The sequence below is a fragment of the Ostrea edulis genome, chromosome 9 (assembly GCF_947568905.1).
Source record: "Ostrea edulis chromosome 9, xbOstEdul1.1, whole genome shotgun sequence".
Lineage (NCBI taxonomy): Eukaryota > Metazoa > Mollusca > Bivalvia > Ostreida > Ostreidae > Ostrea > Ostrea edulis.
The window spans coordinates 11,157,246-11,181,884 of record NC_079172.1 but is presented as its reverse complement, the minus strand read 5'-3'; the positions used below and the strand labels follow the sequence as shown (position 1 = coordinate 11,181,884).

Genomic DNA, 24,639 nt, shown 5'->3' with positions numbered 1-24,639 from the left:
TAAAAATAAAAATTGGAAGAATCGTAGAATAATATTCCATAAGTTCATAAAACAATTTGCCATCCACTGCCATAACGTTTCTGCATTTCTGAATATTAACCTTTACTTCTCAGTTTAAAAGTCTCCATTAATAGATACATCAAAGCACATTAACGTCATTAACGTTTGTTTCCAACAAACATCCGTCTGATTATGTCTGTAGTGAACATCTATTAAACATGTCCTCGTATTCGAGACATCTGAGGTTCTTTGAGCTGTTTGGTCTTCATGGACAAATTGCTGTGCCAGATAAGGTATATACAACTGTTGATACACATAGCAGACGCATAAAATAACGGTATAATTAGATGTGCTTGCAGAACAGATTTGAAGAGGATTTTATGTTACAACATAATTGAACGACGAATTCTTGCCACTATATTCTTTTAGTTACTCGGATGGCCAAAGCACCATTGGTGAATTATCAAAGGGAGTCTGTGTGAAGAGTGCAAATATTCTTCGTACAGTATTTTTGACGCAATGATAAGCCAGTAGTCACTAGTGGAATCTTACTTCCATTTTCCTCTTTAATTACCCATCTTCTGTAGTCTTCATATCATTATCTTCAGTAGTTAGGAGTTCCTAGTATTTGAACTTGGTATACTCTTCAAACATAGATTGCGTGAAAAGGAATGCCTCCGTTTTGGGACGGGGACGCTGGAACTAAATCTAGAGTCTCAACATTAAAAGTATGCAGTGGTTGCCATCGCAATGCATAGCCGAGAGTTTTTCAAAATGGGGATTGAACCTGGATTGGTGTTGATGAAGGTGAATATGATAATATTTAAAATCTTTTTTGAACAGTTTTAAGTTGTAAACCAGACGGAAGGCGGAAGTAGACAACAATGCAATGCCTTTTTTTTTAATTCCACTTTCATCTCAATTTTGTCTATAAAGTAACCAACATAGGGGGTTAGCAAATCGGGATTGGCCGAACAGGATTTTTCCTTATTTGAGTTTTACATCCTGCTTACAATTGTTGAATTTCTGTTCAGCGTACATGTACATGTGCAATTCTATTTTTTATTTGTTCTCTCTATATATAAATTTACAAGAAAGGAAATTTGACAAATGTTGTTTTTGTCATTTGACTTGGTGTGCTTTATTTATAATTATTCTTAATTTAGACGGCACACTGCTCTAAATACTATTCTCACTAATTTACTCTAAATAGCGACGGTCTTTGCACTGTCTAAAGTACTAGTACTTGAGTATTTCACATTTATTTTTGCGACACTGAACGTAATTTTATACCGCCCAAGATTTATGCTAGACTTGTGCAGGACTCCTATGCAGACACAAAGTGGGTTCTTTTACATAACACCTTGCTGTGGTAGGGGACCTCTGTTAATGAGGGTCGCCACTTTCCCCTCCCTTTCCCCTCTGAACAACTTTGTAACGAATACATGAGTTTACTCATAGAACGTCGAAATAAACACTGTAAAAACTATAAAAACATGAAATTGAGAATGAAAATAGGGTCGGTATGCCCAGTGAAATGGATTGCACAGGTGTCGGATTAGAAGTTTTCACTGTACAATGTACTTGTACTTCGTTCATCAAAAAATTGTCACGCACTTCCTATTGTCGACGTTTCTGAAGAACTCATTACTTTAATCACCCACCATTTAATTCATAAGTAATCTCCTGAGAGGTCATTAGGACCAGTAACACACCAGTCTTCTCGCGTCTTCCTATCTGTATTAGTCTACCGGCGGCTGTGGTAGAACAACCAGTGATAGTACCCTTCCTACGTGTAAAAGCACTAAAGTTCCAACAACACCCGATACCCTTCCTGTGTGTATATACACATGTAGGATACGTTGAGCGTTCAAGTCTTAATGTATGGACGGTGCAGGTTTCCTGTTCCCGCAACATATTGAGTCTGGTAAACATATTGCCCTATGAGATAGACTGTATATATTGTCTAGGCGTATTGTACTCTGTGATCAAAACTGCTTGCAGAAAAGATTCTCATGCCTACGACTTTTGTCTTCCTACATATTATGGACGAGCTTGTCTTGTTTAGCCGTTCTATCAATATTGTCCTCCTACATATTATGGACGAGCTTGACTTGCCTAGCTGTTCTATCAATATTGTCTTCCTACATATTATGGACAAGCTTGTCTTGTATAGCTGTTCTATCAATATTGTCTTCCTACATATTATGGACGAGCTTGTCTTGTTTAGCCGTTCTATCAATATTGTCCTCCTATATATTATGGACGAGTTTGTCTTGTTTAGCCGTTCTATCAATATTGTCCTCCTACATATTATGGACGAGCTTGTCTTGTTTAGCCGTTCTATCAATATTGTGTTCCTACATATTATGGACGAGCTTGACTTGCCTAGCTGTTTTATCAATATTGTTTTCCTACATATTATGGACGAGCTTGTCTTGTTTAGCCGTTCTATCAATATTGTCCTCCTACATATTATGGACGAGCTTGTCTTGTTTAGCCGTTTTATCAATATTGTCCTCCTACATATTATGGACGAGTTTGTCTTGTTTAGCCGTTCTATCAATATTGTCCTCCTACATATTATGGACGAGCTTGACTTGCCTAGCTGTTTTATCAATATTGTCTTCCTACCTATTACGGACGAGCTTAACTTGTTAGCTCTTTTATCAATATTGTCCTCCTACATATTATGTACGAGTTTGTCTTGTTTAGCCGTTCTATCAATATTGTCCTCCTACATATTATGGACAAGCTTGACTTGCCTAGCTGTTTTATCAATATTGTCTTCCTACATATTATGGACGAGCTTGACTTGCCTAGCCTTTCTATCAATATTGTCCTCCTACATATTATGGACGAGCTTGTCTTGTTTAGCTGTTTTATCAATATTGTCTTCCTTCATATTATGGACGAGCTTGTCTTGTTTAGCCGTTCTATCAATATTGTCCTCCTACATATTATGGACAAGCTTGACTTGCCTAGCTGTTTTATCAATATTGTCTTCCTTCATATTATGGACGAGTTTGTCTTGTTTAGCCGTTCTATCAATATTGTCCTCCTATATATTATGGACGAGTTTGTCTTGTTTAGCCGTTCTATCAATATTGTCTTCCTACATATTATGGACGAGCTTGTCTTGTTTAGCCGTTCTATCAATATTGTCCTCCTACATATTATGGACGAGTTTGTCTTGTTTAGCCGTTCTATCAATATTGTCTTCCTACATATAATGGACGACCTTGACTTGCCTAGCTGTTTTATCAATATTGTTTTCCTACATATTATGGACGAGCTTGTCTTGTTTAGCCGTTCTATCAATATTGTCTTCCTACATATTATGGACGAGCTTGACTTGCCTAGCTGTTCTATCAATACCAATTTGTAGTCTTCAGATTCCGTAACTTCCGAATTGTAAAATTAATCAAATAACAATATATTCTAAATGCAGTGACATCTTACTTTCTTGAAAATGTGAATTTTTATTTTTTTTCCCTGGCTGCTGTGTTTTAGATATATTCTACGTCAAATCCCATGACATTGCACTTAATATTCGTTTTAAACATTTATTTCATGACTCATTTTGCATACTAGAGAAGCTCTGTGATTTAGAGACAGGTACCCGTGTGCTTAATCTGTTTGAATACTATTGTACTGTTTAAATGGCATAATCATTGATGACATGCAAAATGTGCAACGTTGGTCAGAGCTTTTTATCAGCGATATGTTTGATGTATTGATTACGAAAACATTTATTTGTAAAGAGAGAGCTAAAATAGTCATCAAAATGTTTGAAACTCTTCGAAGATTAAAGACAAATACTCGTAATATCATCTCAAAGAAAACAACTTTGGTTTATTCTACCAAATTTACACGCAATCTAAATTGACGGTTAACTGTCGTTTTTCCAAGATAAAAGATGTTAATAAAATTATAGCAGATGTTTTTATAGTAATTATCATTGAAGATTATATTCTCTTGTGCCACAACATATGTTAGAAGTGGTGCAAATCAAATGTTCTCAAAATTTCCAAAGAACGTTTAGTAAGTTCAAAGTCACAAAACTTTTCAAAAATTTACAGCATCAAAACGAACATTTCAACACTTTATACCACTATTTCTCGCGATAAATCAAAGACTACACCTTTTATATCATAGACAGCTGCATCTTCCAAAAAAAAAAAAAAATGGAACTCGAAAATATTCATATCTGGTGATCAGCCATCTAAAAATTACTTTAAGCACAATTCTGATTGACAAGTACTAAGGTTAGAATAAAAACGAAGCCGGAGTTCCTCATTGACACTATCTACGCAGTCTTAGATGATTAGGTCTTTCTACAGTTTGTTGAAATTCCCATGGACACGAAGTGTGCTCCTTTATTAGCTATTCGTCTGGGGCAGAAGTTATTCAAAAGCTTCTATATGAGACAAACATCTTTATGTGGCCTACAATTCGACTTTTAGATGCATCGACGACGTTTATCTTAACAATACTTACTTTCTTTCATATGCCGATTCGATATGTCCCGGTGAACTCGAAATAAAAGACACCACAGGGTATTCCACATTTGTTTCATATTTGGATATTTTATTGAACATAGACGTTAACGTCAACTAACAGATCAACTTCATGACAAACGAAATTCAGCTTCTCCATGGTCAACTTTTCATATTTACATTGTATGTATTAGTAATTTTCCCATTATCACCTGCATATGGTGTTTATGTCTCTCAACTGATTCGATACGCGAAATCATGTTCTGCGTATGATTAATTTTTAAATCGAGGCAGGCTACTGACAATTTGATGCTACAAGTGTTTCATCAGTCTCGTTTAAAGTGCAAATTCTGTGGTCGTTAAAGTGATTTAATTTACAAATATAACCTTTTATCAAGTCGAATGCAGTCTGACGTGTTTCATACCAATTGTCAGTAGGCCGTTCTTTACATACTTTACATACTAATATTGACTACGAATTACACCGTTTACCTGATCAATATATAGCACTCACGGCGGATATGATTCGGTCAACAGGGGCACCCTGATCCCACTTCTGCTGTGTTCAGAGTTCTGCGTTTGTCCTACTCTAGGTTTTGTATTCTTTATAGGATAAATGAGATTGATCACTGTTCTTCATCTTAACTTTTTTATTCTCGCTTAAGGGGTTGCGAATCAAGTTCTTTGTAGTTGTTTTACGCTTTGGACGAACTTCAAAGTAAGTGGTATATGTTTTAAACAAAAGTAAATCAGTATTACAATTCGCATTATATACATGTACATGTATATATATGCAAGATGAAGATAACGAACAGTGATCAATCTCATAACTCCTACAAGCAATACAAAATAAATAGTTGGGCAAACACGGACCCCTGGACACACCAGAGGTGGGATCAGGTGCCTAGGAGGAGTAAGCATCCCCTGTTGACCGGTCACACCCGCCGTGAGCCTCATATCCTGATCAGGTAAACGGAGTTATCCGCAGTCAAAATCAGTGTATATCAAATTTAGTATATATATATATATATATATATATATATATATATATGCTATCCGCAGTCAAAATCAGTGTATATCAAATTTAGTATATATATATATATATATATATATATATATATATATAAGAAACAAAACAGGGTGCAATGGGTCAGCGCTCATTGTTCTTTCTGACTCAGGTTGCCGAGCTTAGAGTTACTCACATGTGCAGGTGACTTTACAGTTTCTGTTTACTGGTATAATGAAAAGAAAAGGTACATGGTTAGTAATTTGCACTAAGACGTTTGAATAAGACATTCAAATATCTCCATGAAATTTCTTTGTTTTGTAATACATGATCCAAAGGCCCGGGTTGCTAGTCCTCTACACCAGGGCAATAATGAAAGTAAATGACCTTGAAATGTGATTTCATTTGTGACAGTCAACATTTATAGCGTTTGTTTAATGTACTTCAAGAAACAATTTTCGAAATGAAGTTATATAGTTTTAGTAAACATTTCCCATAGACTGTAGGATTATAAAGTCTGTTACAACTGGCAACAGACTATACGATTAACGCACTAACCTTCATTGATACTAAAAACAATTCAACTCTGTTTGTTGTTACGCAGTGCAGACACAATGACATGCATTTTTGTCTGTTGACATCTTCACATGGAAATATGCCAGTTCGGTGACAGATTCGAATTTATTGTTAGAAATTTAGGCGCCAATCATATACTAATCACTGGTTAATTATGTAGGAGAGGAATGCATGTCAACAAACTACAGCAATGCTGGAAAGCATCACTATCACGAATTTACAACTGCCATTGATGTGAACCAAGTGCAGTCAACTTCATACAGCGGAAACAGATTGACATAGTATATGTTCATTTCAGAAATATTTACATTTCCAATGTTTTTGCCTTCGGTATCTTTACCAATTTAAACGATAGCCATTTCCTCATGCGCGTATGAATCTTAACATACCGGGTATATAATGGTCTATTTTAACGGCTTGGAATTCCGACAGAATGTAGATATGAACGATATATTTCATTTTTGAAAATACATGAGGGTATGAACAGCAACACTTCACGCCAGCACACTAACGAGCTTTAGGAGGTATGCTGGCTTAAAACGTTGCACTTCATGTCCTCATGTATTTAAAAAAAAAAATAGATTCTTATATTTACACTATACTTTCATTTCTGTTAGAATAGAGAAATTGCTATCATTACAAATACTCTGTATAATTGGTAACGATATCTGGGCAAAAACATTGGAAATATAATTTTTGTTTTGTAATAAAAATGAGCGACTCATGTTGAAAATTATTTATTCATGAAATATCAGTTTAGAATGGAGAAAATATTTTATCCGAGTTTTGAATAAAATGTGACACAAATTCGCCGATTTTCGAAAGCTAGTAAATCCATAAAAATAAATTATCTCGTGTATATCTAAAAAAGAAAGAAAAAAGGTTAATGTCGCATGTGGTCGCATATGGTCTTCACGAGTTAATGTAATACAAGCAGTTTGTTTTAAACCCCTGACCTTGGCTGACAGGGTATATTGTATTCATGATACCTGTTTATCTATCTTTGACCTGATTTCTGATTTTTCCAGGTTCGGGTACTCTAGTATTAAATAGCTAGGTCAATGATACGCTTGTTATGACAGCAGATATTGTTACGAAAGTTGGGGGGAATCCTGCACCCAGTGAAATTTGATGACCCTATCTGAACATTGTCACTTTTAACTGGGAGCACGGCCAAACTGCGTGTTATTGTTATGATCGTCCCTAAATTAAATAATAATAAAAGTGCAGTGAAACAGAGCTTCCAACCATTTTACGATCTGAGAGACAGCTGACTGTACTACGATGAGTAACAGTATATGTATACCACACGTATAATATCGGGGTTTTGTTTGTTTTCTAAAATCGATCGTGCTGGTACTCATTTGGCTGATTGATAAAAATTCCCAATAATCCAGAGACGGAAGACATTATTTTTTTCACCCAAAGATTTTGAAGGCAATTGTGTCTTCCTGGTTCCATTTACAAACTTTAATTCCTTGTCACAATTTCCAAGAAAAAAAACTTCCATGATTACTAACTTTTGAATTTTAAATGTTACATGAATTATTAAGGGTAGATATTGATTTCCTTGTTCATTAAGATCAGATTATTTTCCTATACTATAGGCATGCATTGGTATATGATGCACCTGTAACAATCTACAATATTTCGAAACCGTCAGATTTACAAAGACGGATAAAAAGAAGAAATTGAGGATATACAAAAGAAGTATATCTAATTATGAGGATAAACAAAAAACCCAATTAATTAAATATTTCTTATTTATATAAACAATTGTACATATATTTTTGATAAGAAAAATTACTTTATATCAATCGTGAAAATAAAACATTTCGGTGTCATTTTATTGTAGGATAAGATATCTTTAGTGAAAGATCATGAAATAACAAAAATAGTAAATAAATTCCAAGTCTTTTAATCTGTTTTAATTACTTGTAATTATCTAAGATATTCCAATTTCAACACAGCATGTTTAAAGACGATCTAGAAGTGCCCATCGTTCATGAAAAATCTTGTCTTCATCCGGCATTTATCTTTATTCAATCTAAAATCAGACTTAAATTCACATTGTAATGATGAAAATGTATTTCTAAATAAGAATAAAGGCATTTCCATAATATGCAATAATTTCCAATCTTACAAAAGACTTTTAAACAGATTTTCATACTTGATTCTAAAGAATTAATTGCCGCTAAATTGGACGAAGTCTTTTCTCAAATAGCTACACATTTAATGATACGTTTCATCTCTAGGTGATATTCATGATTAAACCATTTACAAACTAATTTTTAAAAAAATCAATTTCTTCTTGGATGGTTTATGTGTATACAATTACACATATGTTGCTGCAGAAGTTGCTACGTGTATATACGTGCGATAACAACATGGCTTTTGTGTTGCCAAGTATTTCCTAGAATTGTTAACAGTATGGGGAACCCACTGATCGAATGACACGAATATTACCCCATATCTCTACAAACTTTATACTTTGATCTGTTTGTTCCGTCTGACCCCCTAGTCCAACATGATCGGACGGGTTCATGGCTCCACCAATGAAACGGAAGTCATGCAGGAACATTAATTGCAGGGATATCCACCAGATGGCAGTTTTAAATTTAGTGTGAGTAATGCAGGGTATTTTCGGGTTTAATATTCCCTTGAACCTTTCAATCTACAATTTAAACTTTTATTCATAAGTAGTCATAAGTACACTAAAAAGTACACTAAAATCAACGTCAACTAAGGATAACCTTCATTATATACTAGTAATTAGTTTGTAACAGACTGGCTGAAATCAGGAAAAGTTTTTACTTCCTACATGTACTATATTGATCACTTGGAGAATCTGTAATACGATAAAAAAAAAAATATGTCACACCATGTCATATGCTATATTTGTAGTTATGCTGCAGATTAACGTGTCGTATGACATCAGTTCTTGAGTAGGTAATGTATGCTTTCCGTCTTGCTGTTCTAACTGGCACTCTACATATAGAAGTGGCACTTTCCCCTAGCACTCAAACTTAAAACGACTCACTGAGTCCTAAGGACTGTTTTGTTTCGGAGTGAGATATTTTTCTGTAAACATGTGTCCTATCTTATTGGTTAGATTTCAGTATTTCAAATTCTCACTCCAGAAAAGGGTATATCAGCGATGCGGAATTTAGTGATTTTACCTAGTTACCTACTTAGCGAAAGATATTACAGGTGTGCAGTATTACGGGGGAAAAAAGCTCAAAACACAAGGAAGTTTGGACACTAACACTTGCTTCGTAATAAATAAACGTTAGCGGCTCATGAAAAGTAAGTCGGCGAGAAGCGTTGCGGTTTATACCCTCGTGAAGTTTATTTAAGATATTTACATTCTACTTTCATTTCTATCGGAAGAATAAACGTACTATATTTGTATTCATACGCGCATTATTTACAACTTTCTCGCATTCATGAGGAAATGGTTATCATTACAATTCGTAGAGATATAAATAACATGTTATATGTGTATTTTCTGATTACAGAGACGTAAAAATAGGTCAAGTATATGTGACATTGGTAATGCCTACTTGTAAAATATGGAGCTACTACAACTGAATGACGATTGTATATAATTTTTCATTATGTCCACCCACCCCCCTCACACCCCACCAAGACCGTGCAAATAAATATTGATTAATTGATTGTATATTGTTTTACGTCCCTCCCGAGAATCTTTCACTCATATGGAGACGTCACCATTGCCGGTGAAGGGATGCAAAATTTAGGCCTGTGCTCGGCGCTTACGGCCTTTGAGCAGGCGGGATCTTTATCGTGTCACACCTGTTGTGACACGGGACCTCGGTTTATGCAGTCTAATCCGAAGGACAGTCCCATTTAGTCGCCTCTTACGACAAGCAAGGGTACTGAGGACTACCTGCAATAATGTAGCCTTATCCGATTTTTTTTTATTCTGACGCCCCCCTCCCCAAATAAAAATCGGAGAGGGCTATATTGTTGCAGCTGAGGACCTATTTTAACCCGGATCCCCACGGGGATGCAAATAAATAAGATCTAGGATCTTTTGTTGCAATGCACTTGATGAATAGACTTGGAAAAAAGAAGAAATTAATCATATAATACCGCAATTTTTTGCAACGGCGGTCTTAAGTTCGTGTATTTTGTAATTCATTTTCTCCGGAAGTGACTCACAATAGGTACTCTTAAAATCGATTTGATAGAAATGTCAGTGTTGAATTTCAAACTGTCAGTTGTCTACCTTCGATGTTCTTGATAAAAGTTAAAAGAGGTATGTCGTATGCAGTAAACACAGACATTGGTTCATCTCTAAGCTTATTCGATTTTGATAATTCGGTTATTTTCACCCACTGGCATTTCAAAATCAAACCAATTTTTCGTCACTATTTCAGTCTAATTTCCAAAAGGTCATTTTTATTTAATAATATATGACATGATTTATTGACCAATAATGGAATAAAATGCTGATAAAAATTGCCAGTGAACGCTACACGGGAGATTGGCCCTTCACTATTGGGAGATCTGGAAGTGCTGTTTCTTCTCAGAAAGGTAGCCAGAGCCTAGGATCCCCCAAACAAAGGCGTAAGCTCGCTTAACAAATCAGGTGTAAAAAGAATAAAACCATAATTATTTTTGGTGTTACACACGGAGATATCGGAAAACGTTGCCAACTTACTAGTAAGAAAGATCAAAATGTCACAACGGTTGACAATGGTGAATTTACTATGAATAGCACGTACAGGGAAATATCACGTCAGCTTCTACTATTAAATGGACTCGTTTATCTCAAGGGCATATTCGTGTGCCAAGATCTCCTACCTGTGTCTTTATGGTGTGCAGATTGCAATGTTTTGATCCCAGTATGAATTTTGGTGACTCAACTATCAAAACGCACTTAAGAACTAAATGATAAAATAGGTTTTTGCTGGCATTGATGGCCATGGGCATACTCTATTGCACAAGTTCATTTCGTGTTATCAGAATACTAAGTTTGTTTTTATTGAGTTTTTGCATATATATTATGCCAGTGTATTAGTAAAATTCAGGTGCGAACAGTGAGCACGCCAGCTAGATTCTTTTGACGTATGTTTATCCTATGATCAAAAGAAATACACCAATTAAAATTATTCATGAAAGTTTTTAATTTAAAAAAAATAATTGCTGTATTTAATTTTAATACTTTTGTGAATTCATAGGCATCCTGTGAACTTTTTACGATAAACACTAATATCATCTCTGATAAATTTAATTTCCTTTCAAAGAATTTTAATGGGGCGGTTGCAAGGGTGCAAAATACTGAAATAGCATCCATTGTAATGCAATGGACAAACAATACATAGATAGATAGATAAATAAATAAATAAATGACGGACAAATATAAATAAAAATTCAATTATGTGTAATGCTAATTTGCGATATTGATTTGAAAACGCAATATTTTTGCATGGATATATGTATATAGTGCTAGGAGGCGTGGTTCCGCAGATTGTAGAAATCTGTAAAGCCCTAATATACATGTAACAAACAACACAAACATTGGGAGTTATGCGTACGCTGACCATTTGAGGTAGCAGGAATAGCTTCGAACTATAGGTCCGGATAACATGTATTAAACAAGAATATCGGTAAAACTGATGGCTGCTCCCCGAACTGCACGTAACCAATGAACTACGTCAGACGAAAGACTCCCACAATGATCAATATTTGTTGAATATTGTTAAAACGAAGTTTTTTCATATATAAGGTACATGAAGGGGTCTATATGTTGAGTGACATTGACCTTTACAATGTGACCTTGAGTGACCTTTGTCTGAAAGCTATCTTTGTGTGATATACGTCAATACCTGTTAAAAACTGTTGAAATAAGAAACTTTTTCTTTAAATAAGGTTTATGTTCTGAGTGACCCTGTCCTTTCCAAAATGACCTTGGTCCAAACGTCTCTGTTCCAAGGAGTATTTTGATTAATTATGATATATTTCTGATGAAAGGTATATGAGATATGAGCTCGGACAGAAGACGACGAAGATATGCTCTCCCGAAATAAATTCGGGGAGCATAAAAGATGGAGATACCCTATATTTTAAGTAATATTACATGTGTATAAATGTGTACAATAATTTTAGTGCAGCCAAGTACTTAGTGGAAAATATTATACCTAATATATAGGAGTCATCATGATTCAGATTAAATCGTAAGATCCAGCAAAAGGTCTGTAACTGAGAGGAAAGATGGATGATTTGATATAAAATCTAGATTTTTTTAAGAAGGCCATACAGTTTTTAATTGTGCGCAGTGTCTAAATACTTTCGGATTATGGGGTTTGAAGGATGCGGGTTTAGCACAAATGAGAGAAAATCAAAGCCAGAAAGGGACACCTGCTCAGAGCATGTTTTGTGCACCAGTATCTATGGATTGTATGTAATTTAGGTTTATTCATTTATTAACTACACCTACATGTATATGAAATACAAATATTGAGATAAAGGGAAGTATGGTTTTTCATTAACCTGTCATAACATGACTTCGATGTGTACCTCCTACCCACATGTTTCGAAACAAATTTGTGTTTGCAGTGCATTACGTGTACGTTCAAATGATTGGATACTTTTAATACAGTTCTGTGTCTAATCCCCAAAAATAATTGTAGAGCGTAGGTTTAGCTAGTTTAAAGTAGAACTTGTGCGCATTTTGTTGGATTTGCTTCACTTTGTGCCATTTTTTAAAATCATGTAATCCACTTCTTTGTCCCGAAGAAGGCATATAGATATTGATCAATTACAAGTAATAATAAAAATCAATACTAAAATTAAATAACGCTACTTCAATCCGATACTCTCTAAAACTACTTTCTACAATAAACTATATGTACACACACAAATATACATATGTATAATATGTACTCATTTAAAATTGACAACCAAAATCTGGACCTTCTTAATGCAAGGATCAGAGCAACACTGTAACATTAACTCTGTGTTATGTAAACAAGAATCGGGCTTGTGTATGTTTACAAACATTATATCATAAACTTTGTTTACACAACAAATGATAAACTCTCTATAATGAGCTTCTCTCGTAATGTAAAAATAAAATGTGTGGAACTTTTTAAACATAAAATTTGCAGATCTACATATATCTCCGACATTCGACAGTAGATTTTGATTCAATACAAATAAATAAAAACCTAAATGTTGAGGGAAATCGTGAATCATTCCTTTAATATCATAATATCATACATGTGCATTAAGATATATGTATACAAAGGTAATGTTTAAAACGAAAGTGAGAATCAGCAATTCGTGGTTTACACAGATTTGTAAATACTATTTAAACAGACCACATACAGCTGATCGAGAGACACATGATTTTTGTATTGACATATAAGAGCCAATCGGATTTTATCTCTCAGGACACTTAGAGCACGTGCCCTGGATACAAAAACAGACCCGTATATGGCGAGGGAAGTTGGCCAATTAGAGCGTAAGTATTTTAAAGTCACAAAAGGAAGATATAGTTTTTCCGATGTTTTAAACTTGTTAAATGAAAATTTTTACTATATATGACGTAAATTTTTGTGTCATGAGGAAATAACACGATGTTTCACGTGCAGTAAAGGATACCGGGCAAATGAAAAATAACCTATATGTATATTTAGTATTAGATGACAGTATCATAATGAGTTGAAATACGTTTTGAAATATATGTATTGTTTGGGAAAACATGTCGAAGCCAAATATCGATACAGAGACGGGGATGCATGGATGCACATCATCATCAAGATTATTAACAGCTCGTATACATCGCAATTCTAGTTGTTTAACCGAGGTGTCCATTCTACAGAACGAAATCCTAGCTAAGGATTTATACAAATCCAATATCAAATTAAGAATTTATTTTTCTGTCCTGTTGGTTTTGAATATTATCTTGATCGTCACTGTCGGTGTGTTATACGTTACTTCCACGAGCAATTTGGACCAAAAAGATGCACCAACGAGCGAGTCGCCTCCCCTCGAAGATATGCAAAGCTTGGCGACTGGTAGTAAGACAGAAAGATTGTTGGAGACGAAAATGTCCAAGGAATTTGTGAAAGACATCAATTGTGCCACTCTGAAATATAAACTTAATGCTACAGACCTGGACTCTCGGGACGGTAAATGTTCATTTGAGGACTTCATTGACGCACTGGTCAAGGTAACTTTTCCTTAATGGTACATGTGCTAATGTTGTTTAAATCTTCACATAGAAAACAGTCAGTGGAACAAGTATATTTAAAAGTTGTTAATTTCTTTTTCAGTTTCTGAAACCAACAGACTATAGAGGTAACATGCATACACTTCTGTAGTTTATCGCATTTGCTTTAAAAAATTACTCTTTTGTTGTTTAAATTATAAAAAAATTTATAACACATTCCATGTGTATTATTTCAGATGTAATGCATTTAACTGGTGGTATACCTGCAGATAAAAGAAATGGTAATTTTTTTTTTTTTATACATATATTCATGATTTATTCGTATGTTGTATTTGTTTTAAAAATATACACGGATACCCTATATTTTCTCTTCAGAGCATTTAGAATATACGATCTCAAATTGGATCCCCGACAAGAACCTTCAATCCTCAGTAGATTACCACGTGACCAATTCGTCCATCATAATCTCGTCCGATGGGTACTATTTCTTATACTGCCGATTGACTTTTTCAAATGACGTCACAAGAAAGGGATCACGTCGGACAGCCATAAAGCATTCAATCAGAATCAAACCTGTCAATCAAAGTTTCCAGAAATTCGTGACAGTGACTACCACGCCCACTTTTACTGACACGAATAGCCACAGCTATATACAGAGGGTGGCTAAACTCCGAAAAGGCGAGGAATTAAAGATTACTGTATCTAGAGCTGGAAAAGTGCAATATGACACGAGCGATGGCAGCGGGAACTATTTCGGCATGTTTAAATTATAATTATCAGTCTGTAACACCAAGATAATTAAAATTGTCTACAATATCACTCAATACATTGTTATAATTCCAAAAAAAAAAATCCCTTCTAAAATACCACCTTAATACAGCTATCTTAGTTTTATCTACTAGTATTCTATTTATAAGTGTAATGCTGCAAACAATTCAATATATCTTGTCCTGTTTCTGAAAATGGTACATTATCACCAAACTCACGTAATAGAAAACAAAGCAATTTAATTTATGCATGTAGGAACATACCGGTACATGTTTTCAAAATAGTTTACGTACATTGAAAATAGAAATGGGGAGAGTTATTTCCTCTAGCACTAAACCTTTGTTGCAACTAAAGTTTGACAACTGCCACGACCAGTCCCAAACTGGGCATCATAGGCACCTGATCCCACCTCTGGTGTGTCCAGGAGTTCGTGTTTGCCCAACCATATATCTATTTTGTATTGCTTGTAGGAGTTATGAGATTGATCACTGTTCGTTATCTTCACCTTTCATATAACCCTTCTATAATTTTTAAACCATTTACTTCTATAGAAATATGCATTTTCACCCCTCGAGAAACCATTGCGCAATGGTTTTCTCGGGGTGAAATTTTTTTAATGTTACCCTCAACTACATGCAATATTTGTTTTATTATACTGAATGTTATATAAACAACACAGCAGAAAGACTTGTACCTCTGTTGACATTTGATCAATCACTGTCATGTGATATTTGGTATATCGATACGGGTTATTACAAACGCTCAAACAACGTCGTCTAACAATTTACGGCGAACCGTATGCGCATAAATTTGATGCATGTGATATATGTTTTTAAATTATACTTTCATGTAAAATACTCGAATCAGATTGGTCGAGAAGGATTTGAAAAAAAAACAACATATTGTTATTCTCTGAGAATAGAAAGCACGCGCTCCAGGGTGATAATATCTAGCAACGGGTAACAGTACTTGACAACGGGTGATATTATAAGCAAGAATAGATATGGGTTACCCCATATCCAAGAAATTCGACTTTTAATTTACTCGTAGCAAATACTGTGACCAGTCTTGCTTCACTAGCAAACAGTGCGCACACCTGTCCTTGACCTTTTAACCTTGAAAAAAAAAGTACAATTACATGAACAATACTAAAGAAAGATAATTTAAAATCTTGTCTTTATATTAGCTGAAAAATACATATATAGAGTAATGCAAAAATCAAGAAGGTGAAAATCACTTTGTAGATATTTACTATGATATCCCCCTCCCCATCTAATTTTATTTCCTAGAAAATAAATTGCCCAATTAGGTTATTTCTTTTTTAATTGAAAAAATCCCACCCCAGAATCAAATGTGTGTCCCCTTTCTTGATAAAAAAAAATAATAGTAGAAATATCTCATCTACAAACCTTTAATCCACCCTTCCTATTTTTAGGTCACCTGAATTCATTCAGGTGACCTATTGCTATCTGTTTTTGTCCGTCGTCGTTCGTCGTGCGTCGTGCGTTAACATTTGAACATTTTCAGCTTCTTCTCTGAAACCCCTGATCCAATTTCAACCAATTTTGGCATATAGCATCTGTGGGTGGAGGGGAACAAAAATTGTTAAATTCGTGGTCCCTGCCCCCCTGGGGCCTGAGGGGTGGGGCAAAAACCATGAAAATGAGTGTAATTTTAAAAAATCTTCTTCTTTACTCCTGGACATCAAGAAGCCAAACTGTGGGCATAATTATAATGAGCATTGAGCCCTCTACCAAAATTGTGAAATTCATGGCCCCTGGGGCAGGGGTTCTTGTGTTAGGATGGGGCTCTATTGGTCGTATAGTGAAAATGTAGAAATTCTTTGAAAATCTTCTCTGTCTCTGGGTATTAAGTAGACAAACTAATAGCATGGTAATGATGAGCAAGGATGCCTCTTTATTACCCCCCGCAACAAGTTGTTGGAGGGTATACTGGAATCGGGTTGTCCGTCTGTCCGTCCGTCCGTCCGTCCGTCTGTAGATGCAATGGTTTCCGGGCTCTAAAGCATTATCCTTTCCACCTACCGTCACCATATCATATATATGGACTACCCATGGGATGAAGATGTTCCCTATCGATTTTGGGGTCAAAAGGTCAAAGTTCAAGCACACTGGACATCGAAGTAGCAATATGGTTTCCGGGCTCTAAAGTGTTATCCTTTCCACCTACAGTCACCATATCATAGATATGGACTACCCATAGGATGAAGATGTTCCCTATCGATTTTGGGGTCAAAAGGTCAAAGGTCAAGTGCACTGGACATTGAAGTAGCAATATGGTTTCCGGGCTCTAAAGCGTTATCCTTTCCACCTACAGTCACCATATCAAACATATGGACTACCCATGGGATGAAGATGTTCCCTATCGATTTTGGGGTCAAAAGGTCAAAGGTCATGCGCACTGGACATCAAAGTAGCAACACTCAGAAAAGAGGTAGTTTATACCTATTACCAACACCCTTTGGGAGATTGGGGTAAGCGGGGGGGTATTCTTAGTGAGCATTGCTCACAGTACCTCTTGTTAAAAATTGTGAAATTCATGGCCCCTGGATCAGGGGTTCTGGTGCTAGGGTGGGGCTCTATAAGTCATATAGTGAAAATGCATTATTTCTTTGAAAATCTTCTTCTCAGTCCTTGGGTATTAAGTAGACAAACCAATAGCATGGTTATGATGAGCAAGGATGCCTCTTTCAAAATTGTGAAATTCATGGCCCCTGGGTCAGGGGTTCTGGTATTAGGGTGGGGCCCTATTGATCATATAGTGAAAATGCATTTTATTTCTTTGAAAATCTTCTCCTCTGCTGCTGGGTATTAAGTAGACAAACTAATAGTATGATAATGATGATCAAGGATGCTTCTTTCAAAACTGAAATTTATGGCCCCTGGGTCAGGGGTTCTGGTGCAAAGGCGGGGCTGACCACATAGCTATTCAATGTTTCTTCCATCCAAAAGTAAAATTCTTATATTTAAACACAAACCTAATTCAAACATTGGAAGGTTGTTACATGATACTCAGGTGACCTATAAGGCCCCTGGGCCTCTTGTTAAAATTTTTCTCTGTTATGGTTATATTTGTATTATCTTATCCTTATGAATTCATAAATTTTGTACATGAGGATCACAACCTATGCACTTATTCAACAAGAAATGTATACATTGCCTTAATAAATTTTATTTATATATTGGGAAAAAAGAACATGGGAATAATTTTGAATTGCAGGGAATTTCGTAAACGAGAGACTTAAATAAACTTTTCTGCGTAAACTTTTTTTCCATGCAAAAGTACCACGAGACAGGAACTTCAGAGACACATCAAGGGAATGGGTATATGATATTTGTAGACTCGATCACGTGATTTGTTTAACCAATAGTATTTCTATGATAATAAAATCTTTAGTCATGACAGGCATCATGAGTGTAGTTACCGGTACTGGAATCGCTAATTTTCCCCTTTATAAAGACATGTGCTAGGATTATTTCTGACCAAGTATTGGGGGAAAACACCGATGGAAAGACAAACTTAAAGATAGATAAGATATTTATTAAACACAATGAATTATTCATTTGAGATTATCTGTTCTAGGAGATTTTTTAAGGACAGGAGTTATCTTCTCTGTTGGAATTGGACAGTTGAATTCTACCCATCTCAATGACGACAAGGTCCCCTGAAACATGTTACGTGTTTTGATCCTAAGAAAAGAAATTTGAAAATTTGTATGGAATATAGAAGAACGACGTGTCCTTGAAACAGGCTTTGTTTCGATGAAACAGTCAATAAAATACTTTGAGGTTTTCATCTTTCAATATTCTGTATTATCGTCTTGGTATCAAATGTGTCCACGTTTGATCACCACTCCACCCCACCCCCTCTGTTAGAGCGGAAGAGGTACAGACTCCCCCCCCCCCCCTCCCCCCCCCCCCCCATAAAAGTTTCTGCCCAGAGCTTATATAAGATTTTTCATGTGCTGATATTTCTTCACCAAGTTTTAAAACCCAAGAAAAATGAGTATTGGTTGAGAGAGAGAGAGAGAGAGAGAGAGAGAGAGAGAGAGAGAGAGAGAGAGAGAGAGAGAATTAGCCTTTACAGGGGTCCCAGTAATGTGCAAGGTCAAATTTATCATTATAGCCAGGCTTTCATATTTTAGACTTTTTAGATCATTGATTGATTAAAGAAATCTACGTAACTCTGATTTTTTTAATTTCAAGGTTACATAAATATTTAAAATTTGTTTAAAACTTGTATTTTTCTCCATAAACATGTAATTTCATACACAATGGTTTTATATACCTTCATAGCAGATGCTGGAAATCTCATTAAAATTAAGTAAAAATAAAATAAATTGAAAAATGTCTTTCTTCAAACTGGTGTTTTCCATTGGTTTCCAAGCTAAATTAATGGGGTAATATATTCCCAAGGATATGTATATTTCGCAAAACTGTTGGGTTTGATTATTTCCTATGATGATAAACTTTGATGTACACGTAATACTATAGAGTCTGTCATCATTTAGTGATTTGGTTATTTCTTTCTCTCTTTTTGGGGGCAAATTGCATGTCGGATATACCTTAATACATTTGATGAGGTCATATATTTAATATTAACATTAATTCTTCCTGAAATATTAGAGAGGTGTACAGCAGGCGGAGGATACTTAACAGTAGGTTAGACATCTACTTCCTCATTCTCAATATTCAGCATGGGTGTAGAACCATGCTTATCATGAATATGACACCCCCCCCCCCCTCCAGCGCTACTGGTAGAACATACCCGTATTGAGGAACAGTATTCAGTTACATGGAAGTGTTATGTAATGTTAAAAAGACTGCCACACAAAAGGAAGATATTTCAACAAATGGTTGAATTACAATTAGGGATAAGAATTTTTAAAATTTCCAATATCTTTGTAATATAAACTGAAGTTTTATTAATATATGTTTATAAATAACTTGGCATATAAGAGGTAAAAGAAAAAGCCATTGAATACTTTATGACGAAACAGGGGGGAAGAGGAAATGCCCTATATGAAAACGAAAACGCAAGAACTGGTACATATAGAACAAGTCACAGCTCTCACGCAAATTGAACACTTTGCTCTCGTGTCTTTCGGAAATCTTGATATGTTATAGGTAATTGTCAGTTACAACATACTGAAACACTTCGATTTAAACGACACTGTAGTGTTTAGCGTCATTTCTTAAACAGTTTAAAGTCTGGATAGCTATCTTTAGAAATGTGAAAACGTTGAGCTTGTCCGAGATCTACTTCCTTTCTGTAGTATGCTGGATATAAAGTACACTTTTTATCTTCCAAACTGGAGTAAATACAGGTATATTTTACAGACTGGAGTAAATACAGGTATATTTTACAGACTGGAGTAAATACAGGTATATTTTACAGACTGGAGTAAATACAGGTATATTTTACAAACTGGAGTAAATACAGGTATATTTTACAAACTGGAGTAAATACAGGTATATTTTACAAACTGGAGTAAATACAGGTATATTTTACAGACTGGAGTAAATACAGGTATATTTTACAAACTGGAGTAAATACAGGTATATTTTACAGACTTACAGACTGGAGTAAATACAGGTATATTTTACAGACTGGAGTAAATACAGGTATATTTTACAGACTGGACATAGCTTGGGGGACCGATTCACTTCTTCTTATTACATCTAAAACAAAATAGTTCAAAATAGATTCTGAAGAAATTAAGATTAATGTATGGACGGTAAAAATGCGTCTGCGCCTAATATTTTACTTTCTCATCTGTTGTGATGATACGACGTGATTTCAAAAACCGGAGGAAATCCCGCCCTATGACCTCTTGACATTAATAGAAACTAGCATCACTAACCTATATAGATAGGGATGGGTATTGATAACATATCTTTAAGATAACAAAAGATCATAAATCGGTACTAGACTGCAGAATATAAGCCCTGTTACATGGTATTAGAACTATGATATAGTTTTATTGTTTTAGCAAGTGAAAATTTTACAACATTATTTTTAAAAGAGTGTATTAGCTGTTTAAAACATTACCATGGCAATATGAATATTTTGTGAAAATCAGAAGAGTACAAAACACCATCTTTTGGTTATTCCCAGTACTTCTAGTGTCTGACAACCGTTGCCTTTTCTTTTGTAAGGAGGTTTAAAAATAAATCACTTTGCACTCAAGAATCCTTGACCCATTTCCCCAATATTGAGATATACTTTTTTCATAAAACGTAAACAGTCTTCCACGAAACAGAAACGGAAGGGCACGCGATACATACCGTCTGCAGGGTAAGAACTTTTAATACCCCTAGAGTCTTTGAAGTGCGATTCATTAATAAATGCATGTCTCTCCATTTCTATCTCGTCCGCGAGGTTGACTTCGAAAGGCGAAGATTAAATTTACAGGTAAACTTGGGCGAGTTGCATTAATTGGCCATCAATATCGCAATCGGTCCCATTGTTAAACTTTAATATTTACATACAAGTACGTCATATCTGCGCAGCAGGCCATATTTTTACCTGCGGCTAGATGCATGTAGCCATAGGTAATAAACTTCGTGTAACCCTGCTATACAATCGATATACTCTTAAAATACCGTCAGTATACTGGTTTACTGGTTTTTGTTTTCGTTTTTGTTGTTGTTGTTGTTTTTTAAAATTGCAGACATGGGATTTTTGGGAAACTAGGAAGCTCGATCACTTATCAAAACTCTCCTTTTATTCCAGGTGATTCAACAAATTTTACAAAAGAGAGATTCCTTCACCGGAACTTTATATCCGATTTAAAAGATCTGGTTGCGGTCAGCTAGAAGCTAACCAAGAGGATTTTACACACACTCGTCATTGTGTTATTTAAATCTTCAAATGGGAGAAGTCGCTCGAAAATAACCACATTTATTACTACCGCAATTGAGAGGAAGTCCTGTGTCATATTTTGCACTTAACATGAATCCGCCGTCAACAGAGGGTCATGAGAAGAGAAAGAGACTTGAGTTTTCTATCTCCAGTGACGGATCGGGAGACACGGACTATAGCCAGGGCTATTACAGTGAGGAGGCCCGCGATAGCCTGGCAGATCTCCTACCCAAAATGCAAAGAACACCAAGCTGTGTTTCCAATTTTACGCAATGTGCTAATCAACAGAAATTGGATGATCTCTACAAATCTTACACTAAACTGAAGATTTATTTCTGCGTTTTGTGTGTGGTTAACGTCATTATCATCCTGCTTGTTTGTATCTTTTTCGCTGTGTTTTTCATTCGCTTCTCGCATGACGATAATGGCTTGGACAATTCGTTTATAAATCCAACACGAGGGGAACAGAACTTGAATCCCAATACTGGTCGAGCGGATGCTCTCTCAGCAACGACAAAACGACCTCAAATAGTTCCCAACGCAGAAATCCGGTGCTCTGTCCTCAAACACAAACTAAATGCTACTGGTTTTGACAGCAGAGAAACGTGTTCTCTTGAGGATATGGTCGATTCTATTGCAAAGTATCTTAAGCCAAGAGAATACAATGGTAACAATCTAGTTGTTCTATATTTTAAAATCAGAATGATTTGTGGGTTTTGTTTTTAAAAAAAAATGCTTTTAATCGATTAAAAATAATATTTTTCTTTTCATTTTATCTTTTATAGATGTTTTGCATCTCACTGAGGGTACACCAGAAAAAGGTAATTATCTTAATAACACTGCTTTATAATTATGCTCGTCTTTTGAATACCTGTGTTATAATGTAGGTAAGGGAACATTGATTTAATATCACACATTTTTCTCATTTGTATACATTGTGTATATAGAGAAATGGAAAATGATGGATATCTTCTTTTTTTTCTAGATGGTTCAGACTGCTTCCTGAAACAATGGAAAAAGGACAAAGACAGTTCTTCTCCAAGTTCGGCGGGCCTAAATTTCAACCAACAGAGAGGGACCATTATTATACCATCCAATGGCTATTACTATGTTTACAGTCGCCTGACGTTCAAGTATAACTCGAGAATCAGCCCGGAACAGGCACAAAAACTGCAGTTAAAAGACATTAAGCATACCATCGAGAAGAGTCGAGCTCTTTCCTCCCAATACAGTTCAGTGCAATCCACTTCAATTCAGTGTACCAAAACTTCTTTTGTCCACAGCAGCTTCCTCCAGAGAGTGCTGTATATGGAAAAGGGAGACGAACTTAGAGTGAAAATGTCTGATTCGGGTAAAATTCAGTACGATGAGAAATACAAGCACGAGAACTACTTCGGAATCTTCAAGTTATGATAGATCCAACAAACTGAGGTTACATCTCAGATTAAACGTTTTTCATAGAAAGACGTGACAGTAGTTCTGTGTACAGCCCAGAGCGCCCATTGTGAAAAAATCCTCTTCTTTCAAAAAGTGGCCTTGTTGACTTCCTTTTTATGTAGTGACAAGAATTCTGTGATCAGCACTGTGAGTTGCTCTTTTGACATTACCCATGTGCCAAACCGACTAGATAGCGGGCAGAGTATGCCACGAAGTTTAAGATGTTTGAAGAAATACCGGTACGAATTAAAAATTCGCATTAAGAAGTTATGAACTTCTGTGATAGTTTGCATTACAATAGCTAATACTGCAATATGCTTGCATCAGATTACAGGAATTTTAATTGCTAACACCCATTATTATACATGTATTATATAAGTATAAACCTGGTATTAATACCGTCCTGTGTTTAACATGTGATTTATGTTTATTATACAATTATATCTTGTCACTGTTGTACATGTATTGAAATAGTTTTTTGCATGTAAAATTCTTAACTGTAGTCGATTCTATATTACTAATGTCACTGAAAAACCATGAAACACCAACAAATGCAAAAAGGGGACATAACCATGTGTATACTATACAGGACCCACAACCGGGTCTATTACTAGTCAATCGAGTGAGACCACGAGAAATATGCTCAAATGCTCATGGTTATTACAAATTCCCTTTAATACCTGATCTCAGTTGTATAATGTTTGTCAACTTCCAAATGGCTTTTTCATGTTCCATATTGTGTGTGTGTCATTATTCAGTATATTGTCGTTATTAACTGGTGAAAATGTTGATCAAAATGTATTCATTTTAAAAAATATAGTGCTGTATAAAAAATATAGTGCTCTGCAAGTTGTGTCAGTTATGAAATGGCTAGTATGTTCGTAATAAATCTGTTATTATAGTGATATAATCATTGTTATTAAAAAGTTATTGTGATAAAATAAATTTTGAATATTGCCTTGTTTTATACAAATACATGGGTAGGTACAGGTACGGATCATTTTTATTGAAAGGGAAATCATTTTATGAAACCAGTCTAATAATGACATATTCCAAGATATTTGTACTTTCATTTTCTATTTGATGCGGACTTCAATGTTTAAAGGTACTGAGGAGCATATAAGATCTCGTATACATTGTAATAAGTAGGTTAACGTGGTGTATTTTCCCATGCGTTGAATAGTTTTGAATTTTTAATCGAGTACACCTTTGGGTATTCCCCTTGGACTTTTTTAAATGTCTTCAAGCATCGTTTAGAAAGATAA

At 35.3% G+C, this 24,639-nt stretch overlaps 2 protein-coding genes across 8 annotated transcripts; both read left to right on the top strand.

The window, feature by feature from the left end:
- Positions 1 to 1,582: 1,582 nt before the first annotated feature.
- On the top strand, positions 1,583 to 24,331 carry LOC125667828 (uncharacterized). Of its 7 annotated transcripts, none has more exons than XM_048901490.2 (5): positions 1,583 to 1,631; positions 21,568 to 21,679; positions 21,809 to 22,604; positions 22,723 to 22,758; positions 22,923 to 24,331. In XM_048901490.2, exons 3-5 carry the CDS (start codon positions 22,028 to 22,030, stop codon positions 23,348 to 23,350), a joined length of 1,041 nt encoding a protein of 346 aa, XP_048757447.1. In that variant the 5' UTR covers positions 1,583 to 1,631; positions 21,568 to 21,679; positions 21,809 to 22,027; the 3' UTR covers positions 23,351 to 24,331. The 7 variants fall into 7 exon arrangements, with proteins under 7 accessions (XP_048757447.1, XP_048757445.1, XP_048757446.1 ...); XM_048901488.2 differs by lacking the exon at positions 21,568 to 21,679 and adding an exon at positions 21,264 to 21,370; XM_048901489.2 differs by lacking the exons at positions 1,583 to 1,631; positions 21,568 to 21,679 and adding an exon at positions 13,400 to 13,573.
- LOC125667831 (uncharacterized) lies at positions 13,543 to 15,103 on the top strand. The gene is made up of 4 exons (XM_048901492.2): positions 13,543 to 14,284; positions 14,388 to 14,412; positions 14,521 to 14,565; positions 14,660 to 15,103. Exons 1-4 carry the CDS (start codon positions 13,814 to 13,816, stop codon positions 15,055 to 15,057), a joined length of 939 nt encoding a protein of 312 aa, XP_048757449.1. The 5' UTR covers positions 13,543 to 13,813; the 3' UTR covers positions 15,058 to 15,103.
- Positions 24,332 to 24,639: the final 308 nt, after the last annotated feature.